The 13,536-nt window shown below is 47.6% G+C and overlaps 1 protein-coding gene across 14 annotated transcripts in view; it reads right to left on the reverse strand.

Moving 5' to 3' along the window:
* Positions 1 to 13,536, reverse strand: part of herc2 (HECT and RLD domain containing E3 ubiquitin protein ligase 2) — a 190,590-nt gene that overhangs the window by 65,134 nt on the left and 111,920 nt on the right. For 13 of the 14 annotated variants that reach the window (XM_029708353.1, XM_029708347.1, XM_029708357.1 and 10 more), the window contains 6 exons: positions 7,688 to 7,832; positions 5,527 to 5,752; positions 4,230 to 4,404; positions 2,117 to 2,288; positions 1,050 to 1,190; positions 64 to 255 (listed from right to left, as the gene is read on the reverse strand). In XM_029708353.1, the coding sequence (XP_029564213.1) occupies positions 64 to 255; positions 1,050 to 1,190; positions 2,117 to 2,288; positions 4,230 to 4,404; positions 5,527 to 5,752; positions 7,688 to 7,832 (1,051 nt within the window). Of the gene's footprint in view, positions 1 to 63; positions 256 to 1,049; positions 1,191 to 2,112; positions 2,289 to 4,229; positions 4,405 to 5,526; positions 5,753 to 7,687; positions 7,833 to 13,536 lie in introns of all 14 variants that reach the window. The other variant, XM_029708350.1, reaches the window with a different exon arrangement.

Consider the following 13,536-nt stretch of genomic DNA (forward strand, 5'->3'; position numbering starts at 1 on the left):
TGTGTGTGTGTGTGTGTGTGTGTGCGTGTCCTGCCGTGCCTACTATGCATTCGTGTACTCTACCTGTGGGAAGGCAGTCCCCATCCCAGACAGCACAGCAGACAGCACCTCCTTGCCCTTCTCCCCAGAGCGGACAGACACAGCGAGCTTCAGCAGGTCCACCATCACCCTGGTATCGTCAGGTACCAGGAGACTGGTGAATTCATCCAGGTACTGAGGTTCAGGAGCACCAGTCTTATTCTGACACTCTGAGTCCTGGAAGAGAAACCACAAGAATTACATTTACTGATAGCATCGCTAGGGTTACAGGTTCCATTACTGTTGGACCTGTTCACCGGACGTGCTACCTGTCCCAGACCTGCTGTCCCAGACCTGCTGGAACCCTGACCTGTTCACCGGACGTGCTACCTGTCCCAGACCTGCTGTTTTCAACTCTCTAGAGACAGCAGGAGCAGTAGAGATACTCTCAAAGATCGGCTATGAAATAGCCAACTGACACTTACTCTTGTGTTACTGACTTGTTGCACCCTCGACAACGACTATGATTATTATTATTTGACCATGCTGGTCATTTATGAACATTTGAACATCTTGGCCATGTGCTGTTCTGTTATAATCTCCACCCGGCACAGCCAGAAGAGGACTGGCCACCCCTCATAGCCTGGTTCCTCTCTAGGTTTCTTCCTAGGTTCTGGCCTTTCTGGGGAATTTTTCCTAGCCACCGTGCTTCTACACCTGCATTGCTTGCTGTTTGGGGGGTTTTAGGCTGGGTTTCTGTACAGCACTTTGAGATAAGAGCGTCTGCTAAATGACTTAAATGTAAATGTAAATAGATTTGATTTGGAACCAAAAACTCCACTGTACTTTAAAGACAAGAAGATGAGACCTCAAACTGCATCATCTAACCAGGGTTAGAGAGATGGGACAGTCACTGGGAGGGGGGGAGGGGGGGGTAAGAGCTCACCTCTTTAGATGAGACCTCAAACTGCATCATCTAACCAGGGTTAGAGAGATGGGACAGTCACTGGGAGGCGGGGGTAAGAGCTCACCTCTTTAGTTTTGGTCATGGTCTCTGCGATGATGCTAGCCGCTCCGGGGTCGTCCGTGACCGGGATGAAAGGTCGAGAGGAAGCAGCAGTAGAAGGGGTCACAGCTGATGAGGGGGTGACAGCATCCTCTGAGGAGGTCACCTGGTGACAGAACAAAGACCAGATGTATCTATTAGCCAGCCAATCCTGTGAGGAGGTCACCTGGTGACAGAACAAGGACCAGATGTATCTATTAGCCAGCCAATCCTCAGAGGAGGTCACCTGGTGACAGAACAAGGACTAGGAGTAGGGACTAGGGGTTAGGGGGGTAGTGTTCCTCACCTCTTCATTCTTGTCTGTCTGCCAGGGGTTAGGGGTTAGGGACTAGGGGTTAGGGACTAGGGGTTAGGGGGGTAGTGTTCCTCACCTCTCCATTCTTGTCTGTCTGCCAGGGGTTAGGGGTTAGGGACTAGGGGTTAGGGACTAGGGGTTAGTGTTCCTCACCTCTCCATTCTTGTCTGTCTGCCAGGGGTTAGGGACTAGGAGTTAGGGACTAGGGGTTAGGGAGTAGGGGTTAGGGGGTAGGGTTCCTCACCTCTCCATTCTTGTCTGTCTGCCAGGGGTTAGGGGTTAGGGACTAGGGGTTAGGGACTAGGGGTTAGGGGGGTAGTGTTCCTCACCTCTCCATTCTTGTCTGTCTGCCAGGGGTTAGGGGTTAGGGACTAGGGGTTAGGGACTAGGGGTTAGTGTTCCTCACCTCTCCATTCTTGTCTGTCTGCCAGGGGTTAGGGACTAGGAGTTAGGGACTAGGGGTTAGGGAGTAGGGGTTAGGGGGTAGGGTTCCTCACCTCTCCATTCTTGTCTGTCTGCCAGGGGTTAGGGGTTAGGGACTAGGGGTTAGGGACTAGGGGTTAGGGGGGTAGGGTTCCTCACCTCTCCATTCTTGTCTGTCTGCCAGGGGTTAGGGGTTAGGGACTAGGGGTTAGGGACTAGGGGTTAGGGGGGTAGTGTTCCTCACCTCTCCATTCTTGTCTGTCTGCCAGGGGTTAGGGACTAGGGGTTAGGGACTAGGGGTTAGGGTTCCTCACCTCTCCATTCTTGTCTGTCTGCCAGGGGTTAGGGCTGACCCTCTCCTCCACCTCTGAGGGAACAGGGGGCCCCTCTGACTCAGAGGGGCTGGATGCTGAGGAGGAGTCTGGTGGGGGGCACTCCACGGGGACCATCATACACGCTGGCATCAGGGCCCCAACCACAGCATCCCTGGCAACACCAATACAACACACATTAAATTAGGGCACCAATCACAGCATCCCTGGCAACACCAATACAACACACATTAAATCAGGGCACCAATCACAGCATCCCTGGCAACACCAATACAACACACATTAAATCAGGGCCCCAATTACAGCATCCCACACATTAAATCAGAGCACCAATCACAGCATCCCTGGCAACACCAATACAACACACATTAAATCAGGGCACCAATCACAGCATCCCTGGCAACACCAATACAACACACATTAAATCAGGGCCCCAACCACAGCATCCCTGACAACACCAATACAACACACATTAAATCAGGGCACCAATCACAGCATCCCTGGCAACACCAATACAACACACATTAAATCAGGGCACCAATCACAGCATCCCTGGCAACACCAATACAACACACATTAAATCAGGGCACCAATCACAGCATCCCTGGCAACACCAATACAACACACATTAAATCAGGGCACCAAACACAGCATCCCTGGCAACACCAATACAACACACATTAAATCAGAGCACCAATCACAGCATCCCTGGCAACACCAATACAACACACATTAAATCAGAGCACCAATCACAGCATTCCAAACATCAATACAACACACATTAAATCAGGGCACCAATCACAGCATCCCTGGCAACACCAATACAACACACATTAAATCAGGGCACCAATCACAGCATCCCTGGCAACACCAATACAACACACATTAAATCAGGGCACCAATCACAGCATCCCTGACAACACCAATACAACACACATTAAATCAGAGCACCAATCACAGCATCCCTGGCAACACCAATACAACACACATTAAATCAGGGCACCAATCACAGCATCCCTGACAACACCAATACAACACACATTAAATCAGGGCACCAATCACAGCATCCCTGACAACACCAATACAACACACATTAAATCAGAGCACCAATCACAGCATCCCACACATTAAATCCACCAAACACAGCATCCCTGGCAACACCAATACCACACACATTAAATCAGGGCACCAATCACAGCATCCCTAGCAACACCAATACAACACACATTAAATCAAAGCACCAATCACAGCATCCCTGACAACACACATTAAATCAGGGCACCAATCACAGCATCCTTGACAACACCAATACAACACACATTAAATCAGGGCACCAATCACAGCATCCCTGGCAACACCAATACAACACACATTAAATCAGGGCACCAATCACAGCATCCCTGACAACACCAATACAACACACATTAAATCAGGGCACCAATCACAGCATCCCTGGCAACACCAATACAACACACATTAAATCAGAGCACCAATCACAGCATCCCTGGCAACACCAATACAACACACATTAAATCAGGGCACCAATAACAGCATCCCTGGCAACACCAATACAACACACATTAAATCAGAGCACCAATCACAGCATTCCAAACATCAATACAACACACATTAAATCAGGGCACCAATCACAGCATTCCAAACATCAATACAACACACATTAAATCAGAGCACCAATCACAGCATCCCTGGCAACACCAATACAACACACATTAAATCAGGGCCCCAATCACAGCATCCCACACATTAAATCAGAGCACCAATCACAGCATCCCTGGCAACACCAATACAACACACATTAAATCAGAGCACCAATCACAGCATCCCTGACAACACCAATACAACACACATTAAATCAGAGCACCAATCACAGCATCCCAGGCAACACCAATACAACACACAATAAATCAGAGCACCAATCACAGCATCCCTGACAACACACATTAAATCAGGGCACCAATCACAGCATCCCTGGCAACACCAATACAACACACATTAAATCAGGGCACCAATCACAGCATCCCTGACAACACCAATACAACACACATTAAATCAGGGCACCAATCAGGAGTCTTACCTAGCATACATGATCTGTAGGGCTGAGAGGACATGGGACAGGGCTTGTTGCTTGGCCTGGTTCCCATCCAGAGACAGTAGTATTTTAGCCAGAGAAGGGCGGTTGGGTCTCACACCATTACTGTGGCCACTCAGCTTATTGTTCACCACCGAGGAGTCGCTGTCCGACTGGACGCCTGGAATACACAGGACACACATACAAAACAATATGTTAATATTTAATATTCATCATTTGACGCAAAAAGTGGTATTTCACCGAACCTCAGCCTCATCCTGAGTCTTTGTCTAACCCTAATCCAAGCCAGACCTGAGTCCTATCCTAACCCTAATCCAAAGTTACCTAGGTATGAGGAGGGTTAGTGTTACTAGCTGTATAGAGGTTAGGTTACCTAGGTATGAGGATGGTTACTAGCTGTATAGAGGTTAGGTTACCTAGGTATGAGGAGGGTTAGTGTTCGGGTTACTAGCTGTATAGAAGTTAGGTTACCTAGGTATGAGGAGGGTTACTAGCTGTATAGAGGTTAGGTTACCTAGGTATGAGGAGGGTTACTAGCTGTATAGAGGTTAGGTTACCTAGGTATGAGGAGGGTTACTAGCTGTATAGAGGTTAGGTTACCTAGGTATGAGGAGGGTTACTAGCTGTATAGAGGTTAGGTTACCTAGGTATGAGGAGGGTTAGTGTTACAAGCTGTATAGAGGTTAGGTTACCTAGGTATGAGGAGGGATAGTGTTACTAGCTGTATAGAGGTTAGGTTACCTAGGTATGAGGAGGGTTACTAGCTGTATAGAGGTTAGGTTACCTAGGTATGAGGAGGGTTAGTGTTACTAGCTGTATAGAGGTTAGGTTACCTAGGTATGAGGAGGGTTACTAGCTGTATAGAGGTTAGGTTACCTAGGTATGAGGAGGGTTACTAGCTGTATAGAGGTTAGGTTACCTAGGTATGAGGAGGGTTACTAGCTGTATAGAGGTTAGGTTACCTAGGTATGAGGAGGGTTACTAGCTGTATAGAGGTTAGGTTACCTAAGTATGAGGAGGGTTACTAGTTGTATAGAGGTTAGTGTTACTAGCTGTATAGAGGTTAGGTTACCTAAGTATGAGGAGGGTTACTAGTTGTATAGAGGTTAGTGTTACTAGCTGTATAGAGGTTAGGTTACCTAGGTATGAGGCCCCTAGAGAGTCCCTGGCGGTCTGGAAGAGGACAGGCTCGAGGTATGAGGAGGGTTAGTGTTACTAGCTGTATAGAGGTTAGGTTACCTAGGTATGAGGAGGGTTACTAGCTGTATAGAGGTTAGGTTACCTAGGTATGAGGCCCCTAGAGAGTCCCTGGCGGTCTGGAAGAGGACAGGCTCGTGGACAGAGGGGGTGGTGACATCTACGGTTGTCCAGGCGACGCTGTGGGAGGAGCCACAGGCAACACGGGTGATCTTCTGTCCCTCTAGACCCTGAACCAGAGTGGGCTTCCTGTTCACCGTGGTGGTCCCGTTACCCTGCTGGCCGTGGTCGTTGTCCCCCCACGCAAACACCTGGTGGAACAGTACAGAGACACAGTCGCTAACGCACGTCTGTCTCCCTCGCTCACATCTCTATAGCTGAATCTTGAAACCGAACACTTAGCCCTTTATCGAGTGGCCGCTTGCTGATGTGTTCAAATGTGATCAGTCAGGTCTGCGAGTGTTTTGGTCAAAACGAACATTGAGACAATAAGACGTTCTTAACTGCCACTTATCAAAATTCCAAAATTCTAAATCCATTTCCGAGCATCGTCTCCCGCGACGTGTCTTGTAGCATGTAGGCAGACGCCGACGCGTACTCTGATAAAGGAACAAAACAACATCCCTACTCTACTGCACGAACATATGTACATGTGTCTTAGGGCTGTCCCCGACCGACAGTCGTCTGTTCTTCTTCAATTTCTAAACGGGTAATAAACAAATATAGACACACATTATGCGTTTAATAAAACTATTTACACTGAGCTTGTCTGATGCTTTAAATGGACAGTTTGATGAAATAATTAAGACAACTAATGACTCAAGAGGGAGCCAGAGATCAAGATAACCAGAAGAAACTTCTGGGTTAATCCTCCTCCCGCAGATTCAGACGTTACACTCCTGAAGTTTCTGGTAATAAGCTACACAAGGAGTCGGCAACCTGTTTCACGTGGAATGACAATTGATTTACCATTTCTACCGACGTTATGATTTTCATATGCACATTTTCGTGGAACAGCTTAATTTAAATGATAATTCTAAATCGCATTCATCTCTCTACTCCACCTGTCTGCAACAAACTTGAAACATTGTATCAACTATCAACCGGGTCCGGCCCGAAGCTTGCGGTAGTAAACTTGAAACATTGTATCAACTATTCTGGTCCATCAGAGTTTCCCATGCCAGTGAACTCGGGAACAGACTCGATTGACTCAGGAATGTGCATACCGAGTGCTCGAAGTGTTCGGTTTGAAATTCAGCCTCTCCTTCTAAGAACCCTAACTCACAGACATTAAGGTCAGCTCTTTCTCTCCTTCAAACATCTCTCTCTCTTCTCTTCCCCCCCCTCCCCCCCATGGGAAACATATGCTAACATTGCCAAAGCAAGTGAAATGTATAATAAACAAAAGTAAAATAAACAATAAAACTGAACAGTAAACATTACTCAAAATGTTTTCCAAAATAATATTTCAAATGTCATTATATCTATATACAGTGTTGTAACAATGTGCAAATAGTTAAAGTACAAAAGGGAAAATAAATAAACATAAATATGGGTTGTACAGCGCATTCGGAAAGTATTCAGACCCCTTGACTTTTTCAACATATTTTACACGTTACAGCCTTATTTTAAAATTGTTTAAATTGTTTTTTTCCCCCTCATAAATCTACACCCAATACCCCATAACGACAAAGCAAAAACGGGTTTCCAAAACGTTTGCCTGGTGTCTGATGTGGAGGAGGCCTAGCCTGGTGTCTGATGTGTCTGATGTGGAAGAGGCCTAGCCCGGTGTCTGATGTGGAAGAGGCCTAGCCCGGTGTCTGATGTGGAAGAGGCCTAGCCCGGTGTCTGATGTGGAAGAGGCCTAGCCCGGTGTCTGATGTGGAAGAGGCCTAGCCCGGTGTCTGATGTGGAAGAGGCCTAGCCTGGTGTCTGATGTGGAGGAGGCCTAGCCTGGTGTCTGATGTGGAGGAGGCCTAGCCTGGTGTCTGATGTGGAGGAGGCCTAGCCTGGTGTCTGATGTGGAGGAGGCCTAGCCTGGTGTCTGATGTGGAGGAGGCCTAGCCCGGTGTCTGATGTGGAGGAGGCCTAGCCCGGTGTCTGATGTGGAAGAGGCCTAGCCCGGTGTCTGATGTGGAAGAGGCCTAGCCTGGTGTCCGATGTGGAAGAGGCCTAGCCTGGTGTCCGATGTGGAAGAGGCCTAGCCTGGTGTCCGATGTGGAAGAGGCGTGGAGGCCAGTACCCACCTGTCCAGTCTCAGTGACAGCCAGGCAGTGCAGCGCCCCCACGGCCACGTGGATGATTTTCTTCCCTCTCAGCCCCTCCACCATCTGAGGCTTACGTACATGAACGTCTGTCCCGTGGCCCAGACGGAAGTAGTCACCTTTACCCCTGGTTGAGAAACAAACATTTACTCACCTTTACCCCTGGATGAGAAACAGACAGTTACTCACCTTTACCCCTGGTTGAGAATCAGTTTATTCACCGTTATCCCTGGGTAGAACATCACATAAACCAGAGGTACTCGACTCTCTACCCTACCAGGTCCAGAACCAGCCGCTTTTCTCTTCTACCTGATCATTAATTACATCCACCTGGTGTCCACTGGCTTTGGAGGTCCAGATTTGAGTTTTTGAGGGACATAAACAAAATATAAGATTATAATTTTTTTTTTTTAAATGTAACCACCTACCCTTGTTCAAGGGGACTGCGGTGTTAATGTGCGAAAGCTGTACTACTTATTAGTGGGGCTTGCCACAGCAGCCACACTGTAGATAATGGATTAATTATTTTGGACCTATAGTTATTATTATTATTCTTTACAACGTTACTCCTCTTACACCATTTAAGCTAAAAACGCCCCTTTAAAAACTTTAAGTGTTGTGCATACAACTTTTTGAATATATTATCTACTTTTTAAACTATTCAACTTTTTTGTCCTCCATCCACTTTCATGGGATTTCCTCAGCATTCTAAAAAGGTGACATCATCTCTCCCAACATTCTATTCACTGTAAACAAAGTAACTTTTGCAACAAATCAGCTACTTTGACAACTAAGACAAAAAGGTATAAATTATGATATCTTCCTATACTTCTATGTTATTCAAATCTGTAATCAGAACAGAATTATCTAGTACCGATCAAACGTTATTTTACACTGAACAAAAAATATAAACACAACATGTAAAGTGTTGGTCCCATGTTTTATGAGCTGAAAAAAAAACCCCGCCACAAAAAACGTATTTCTCTCAAATGTTGGGCACCAATTTGTTTCCATCCCTGTTAGCTCAGCATTTCTCCTTTGCCAAGATAATCCATCCACCTGACAGGTGTGGAATATAAAGAAGCTGATTAAACAGCATTACACAGGTGCACCTTGTGCTGGGGACAATAACTGCACATATTAAAGTGGTCTTTTTTGTGACAACACAATGCCACAGATGTCTCAAGTTTTGAGGGAGCGTGTAATTGCCATGCAGGAATGTCCACCAGAGCTGTTGCCAGAGAAATCAATGTTAATTTCTCTACCATAAGCCGCCTCCAACGACATTTTAGAGAATGTAGCAGTACATCCAACCGGCCTCACAACATGTGTATGGCGTTGTGTGGGCAAGCGGTTTGCCGATGTCAAAGTTGTGAACAGAGTGCCCCATGGTGGAGGTGGGGTTATGGTATGGGCCCCATGGTGGAGGTGGGGTTAAGGTATGGGCCCCATGGTGGCGGTGGGGTTATGGTATGGGCAGGCATAAGCTACGGACAACGAACACAATTGCATTTTATTGATGGCAATTTGAATGCACAGAGGCCCATTATTTTTGAAGGCATCTGTGATCAACAGATCCATATCTGTATTCCCAGTCATGTGAAATCCATAGATTAGAGCCTAATGAATTTATTTCAATTGACTGAATTTGTCATAAACTGTAACTCAGTAAAATCTTTGAAATTGTTGCGTTTTTTTTCTTGTTCAGTGTAGTAACCGCATCAACAACATTTTCTGTGAACTTTCAGAAACAACTGCTGTTTGACCACGCCCCCAATAAGTTAGCCAAAATGTTTGACCATAGACCGGTTGGTTGTTTAGCAACAGAATGGACCTCTCCTCTTCTCTCTATAGACCAAGCCACACGCATCTCTGCGTGCCTGGCAGATATCTCAACTTGGATGTCGGCCCACCACCTCAAGCTCAACCTCGATAAGAAGGAGCTGCTCTTCCTCCCGGGGAAGGCCAGCACGGTCAAAGACCACTCCACCCAGCCAACTATTACCGACGAGCAGCATTGTAGAAACTAAATACGTTACAAAGGAACGTCTTGATTAGTGTTATGTTAGCTAGCTACAAAGTTGCTTTTGTATAATAGCCAACCTCTACCGACTAGCAGCACTGTAGAAACTATTACATTACAACGGAACGACTTGATTAGTGTAGTGTTGTGTTAGTTAGCTAGCATTTTCGTCATTTTAGTCAATAAGATTTTCGCAACGTAAGCTTAACTTTCTGAACATTAGAGACGTGTAGTCCACTTACCATCTCCTTTGCATTAGCGTAGCCTCTTCTGTAGCTTGTCAACTATGTGTCTGTCTATCCCTGTTCTCTCCCCTCTGCACAGGCCATACAAACGCTTCACACCGCGTGGCCGCTGCCACTCTAACCTGGTGGTCCCAGCGCGCACGACCCACGTGGAGTTCCAGGTCTCCGGCAGCCTCTGGAACTGCCGGTCTGCGGCCAACAAGGCTGAGTTCATCTCAGCCTATGCTACCCTCCAGTCCCTAGACTTCCTGGCGCTGACGGAAACATGGATTAACACAGAAAACACTGCTACTCCTACTGCTCTCTCCTCGTCTGCCCACGTGTTCTCGCATACCCCTAGAGCATCGAGCCAGCGGGGTGGTGGCACTGGAATCCTCATCTCTCCCAAGTGGACATTCTCTCTTTCTCCCCTGACCCATCTGTCTATCTCCTCATTTGAATTCCATGCTGTCACAGTTACCAGCCCTTTCAAGCTTAACATCCTTATCATTTATCGCCCTCCAGGTTCCCTTGGAGAGTTCATCAATGAGCTTGATGCCTTGATAAGTTCCTTCCCTGAGGATGGCTCACCTCTCACAGTTCTGGGTGACTTTAACCTCCCCACGTCTACCTTTGACTCATTCCTCTCTGCCTCCTTCTTTCCACTCCTCTCCTCCTTTGACCTCACCCTCTCACCTTCCCCCCCTACTCACAAGGCAGGCAATACGCTTGACCTCATCTTTACTAGATGCTGTTCTTCCACTAATCTCATTGCAACTCCCCTCCAAGTCTCCGACCACTACCTTGTATCCTTTTCCCTCTCACTCTCATCCAACACTTCTCACTCTGCCCCTACTCGGATGGTATTGCGCCGTCCCAACCTTCGCTCTCTCTCTCCCGCTACTCTCTCCTCTTCCATCCTATCATCTCTTCCATCTGCTCAAACCTTCTCGAACCTATCTCCTGATTCTTCCTCCTCAACCCTCCTCTCCTCCCTTTCTGCATCCTTCGATTTTCTCTGTCCCCTATCCTCCAGGCCGGCTCGGTCCTCCACTCCTGCGCCGTGGCTCGACGACTCACTGCGAGCTCACAGAACAGGGCTCCGGGCAGCCGAGCGGAAATGGAGGAAAACTCGCCTCCCTGCGGACCTGGCATCCTTTCACGCCCTCCTCTCTACATTTTCCTCTTCTGTCTCTGCTGCTAAAGCCACTTTCTACCACTCTAAATTCCAAGCATCTGCCTCTAACCCTAGGAAGCTCTTTGCTACCTTCTCCTCCCTCCTGAATCCTCCTCCCCCCCTCCTCCATCTCTGCGGATGACTTCGTCAACCATTTTGAAAAGAAGGCTGATGACATCCGATCCTCGTTTGCTAAGCCAAACGACACCGCTGGTCCTGCTCACACTGCCCTACCCTGTGCTTTGACCCCTTTCTCCCCTCTCTCTCCAGATGAAATCTCGCGTCTCGTGACGGCCGGCCGCCCAACAACCTGCCCACTTGACCCTATCCCCTCCTCTCTTCTCCAGACCATTTCCGGAGACCTTCTCCCCTACCTCACCTCGCTCATCAACTCATCCTTGACCGCTGGCTACGTCCCTTCCGTCTTCAAGAGAGCGAGAGTTGCACCCCTTCTGAAAAAACCTACTCTCGATCCCTCAGATATCAACAACTACAGACCAGTATCCCTTCTTTCTTTTCTCTCCAAAACTCTTGAACGTGCCGTCCTTGGCCAGCTCTCCTGCTATCTCTCTCAGAATGACCTTCTTGATCCTAATCAGTCAGGTTTCAAGACTGGGCATTCAACTGAGACTGCTCTTCTCTGTGTCACGGAGGCTCTCCGCACTGCTAAAGCTAACTCTCTCTCCTCTGCTCTCATCCTTCTAGACCTATCTGCTGCCTTTGATACCGTGAACCATCAGATCCTCCTCTCCACCCTCTCCGAGCTGGGCATCTCCGGCGCGGCCCACACTTGGATTGCGTCCTACCTGACAGGTCGCTCCTACCAGGTGGCGTGGCGAGAATCTGTCTCCGCACCATGTGCTCTCACCACTGGTGTCCCCCAGGGCTCTGTTCTAGGCCCTCTCCTATTCTCACTATACACCAAGTCACTTGGCTCGGTCATATCCTCACATGGTCTCTCCTATCATTGCTACGCAGACGACACAAAATTAATCTTCTCCTTTCCCCCTTCTGATAACCAGGTGGCGAATCGCATCTCTGCATGTCTGGCAGACATATCAGTGTGGATGACGGCTCACCACCTCAAGCTGAACCTCGGCAAGACGGAGCTGCTCCTCCTCCCGGGGAAGGACTGCCCGTTCCATGATCTCACCATCACGGTTGATAACTCCCTTGTGTCCTCCTCCCAGAGTGCTAAGAACCTTGGCGTGACCCTGGACAACACCCTGTCGTTCTCCACTAACATCAAAGCGGTGACCCGATCCTGTAGGTTCATGCTCTACAACATTCGCAGAGTACGACCCTGCCTCACACAGGAAGCGGCGCAGGTCCTAGTCCAGGCACTTGTCATCTCCCGTCTGGATTACTGCAACTCGCTGTTGGCTGGGCTCCCTGCCTGTGCCATTAAACCCCTACAACTCATCCAGAACGCCGCAGCCCGTCTGGTGTTCAACCTTCCCAAGTTCTCTCACGTCACCCCGCTCCTCCGCTCTCTCCACTGGCTTCCAGTTGAAGCTTGCATCCGCTACAAGTCCATGGTGCTTGCCTACGGAGCTGTGAGGGGAACGGCACCTCCGTACCTTCAGGCTCTGATCAGGCCCTACACCCAAACAAGGGCACTGCGTTCATCCACCTCTGGCCTGCTCGCCTCCCTACCTCTGAGGAAGCACAGTTCCCGCTCAGCCCAGTCAAAACTGTTCACTGCTCTGGCACCCCAATGGTGGAACAAGCTCCCTCACGACGCCAGGACAGCGGACTCAATCACCACCTTCCGGAGACACCTGAAACCCCACCTCTTTAAGGAATACCAGGGATAGGATAAAGTAATCCTTCAACCCCCCCCCCCCAAAAGATTTAGATGCACTATTGTAAAGTGGTTTTTCCACTGGATATCTTAAGGTGAATGCACCAATTTGTAAGTCGCTCTGGATAAGAGCGTCTGCTAAATGACTTAAATGTAAATGTAAAATCATAGCGTGTAATGTAACTTATTTGAAAAGTAATTTGTTTTTTTATTACATTGGTCAACATGTTCTTAACATTTTTCAGAATTAGTTAAAGCAATGAATATTTACTTTTTGTATATACCTAAAAAAAAAATACCTAAAAAAAAATACAAATAAAATGATTTAAGTAGGCAAGTCAGTTAAGAACAAATTCCTATTTAAAAATCAAGGCCTAGCAAATTATAATTATGACAAATGTTAAGAACGTTGAGCAATGTAATAAAAAAACAAATCACTTTTCAAATAAGTTACATTACACGCTATGATGGCTGACAATTTGTTACTAAAATGAACTAATAGTATGTAATATATACTCATTAAGTATGCAGCATGCCTATGTCATCAGCTGTAGGGTAGTAAAATCCCTGAAACTTTCCTGAAGAAATCCCAGTTCCAGATTA

The sequence above is a fragment of the Salmo trutta genome, chromosome 22 (genome assembly GCF_901001165.1).
Source record: "Salmo trutta chromosome 22, fSalTru1.1, whole genome shotgun sequence".
Taxonomy (NCBI): domain Eukaryota; kingdom Metazoa; phylum Chordata; class Actinopteri; order Salmoniformes; family Salmonidae; genus Salmo; species Salmo trutta.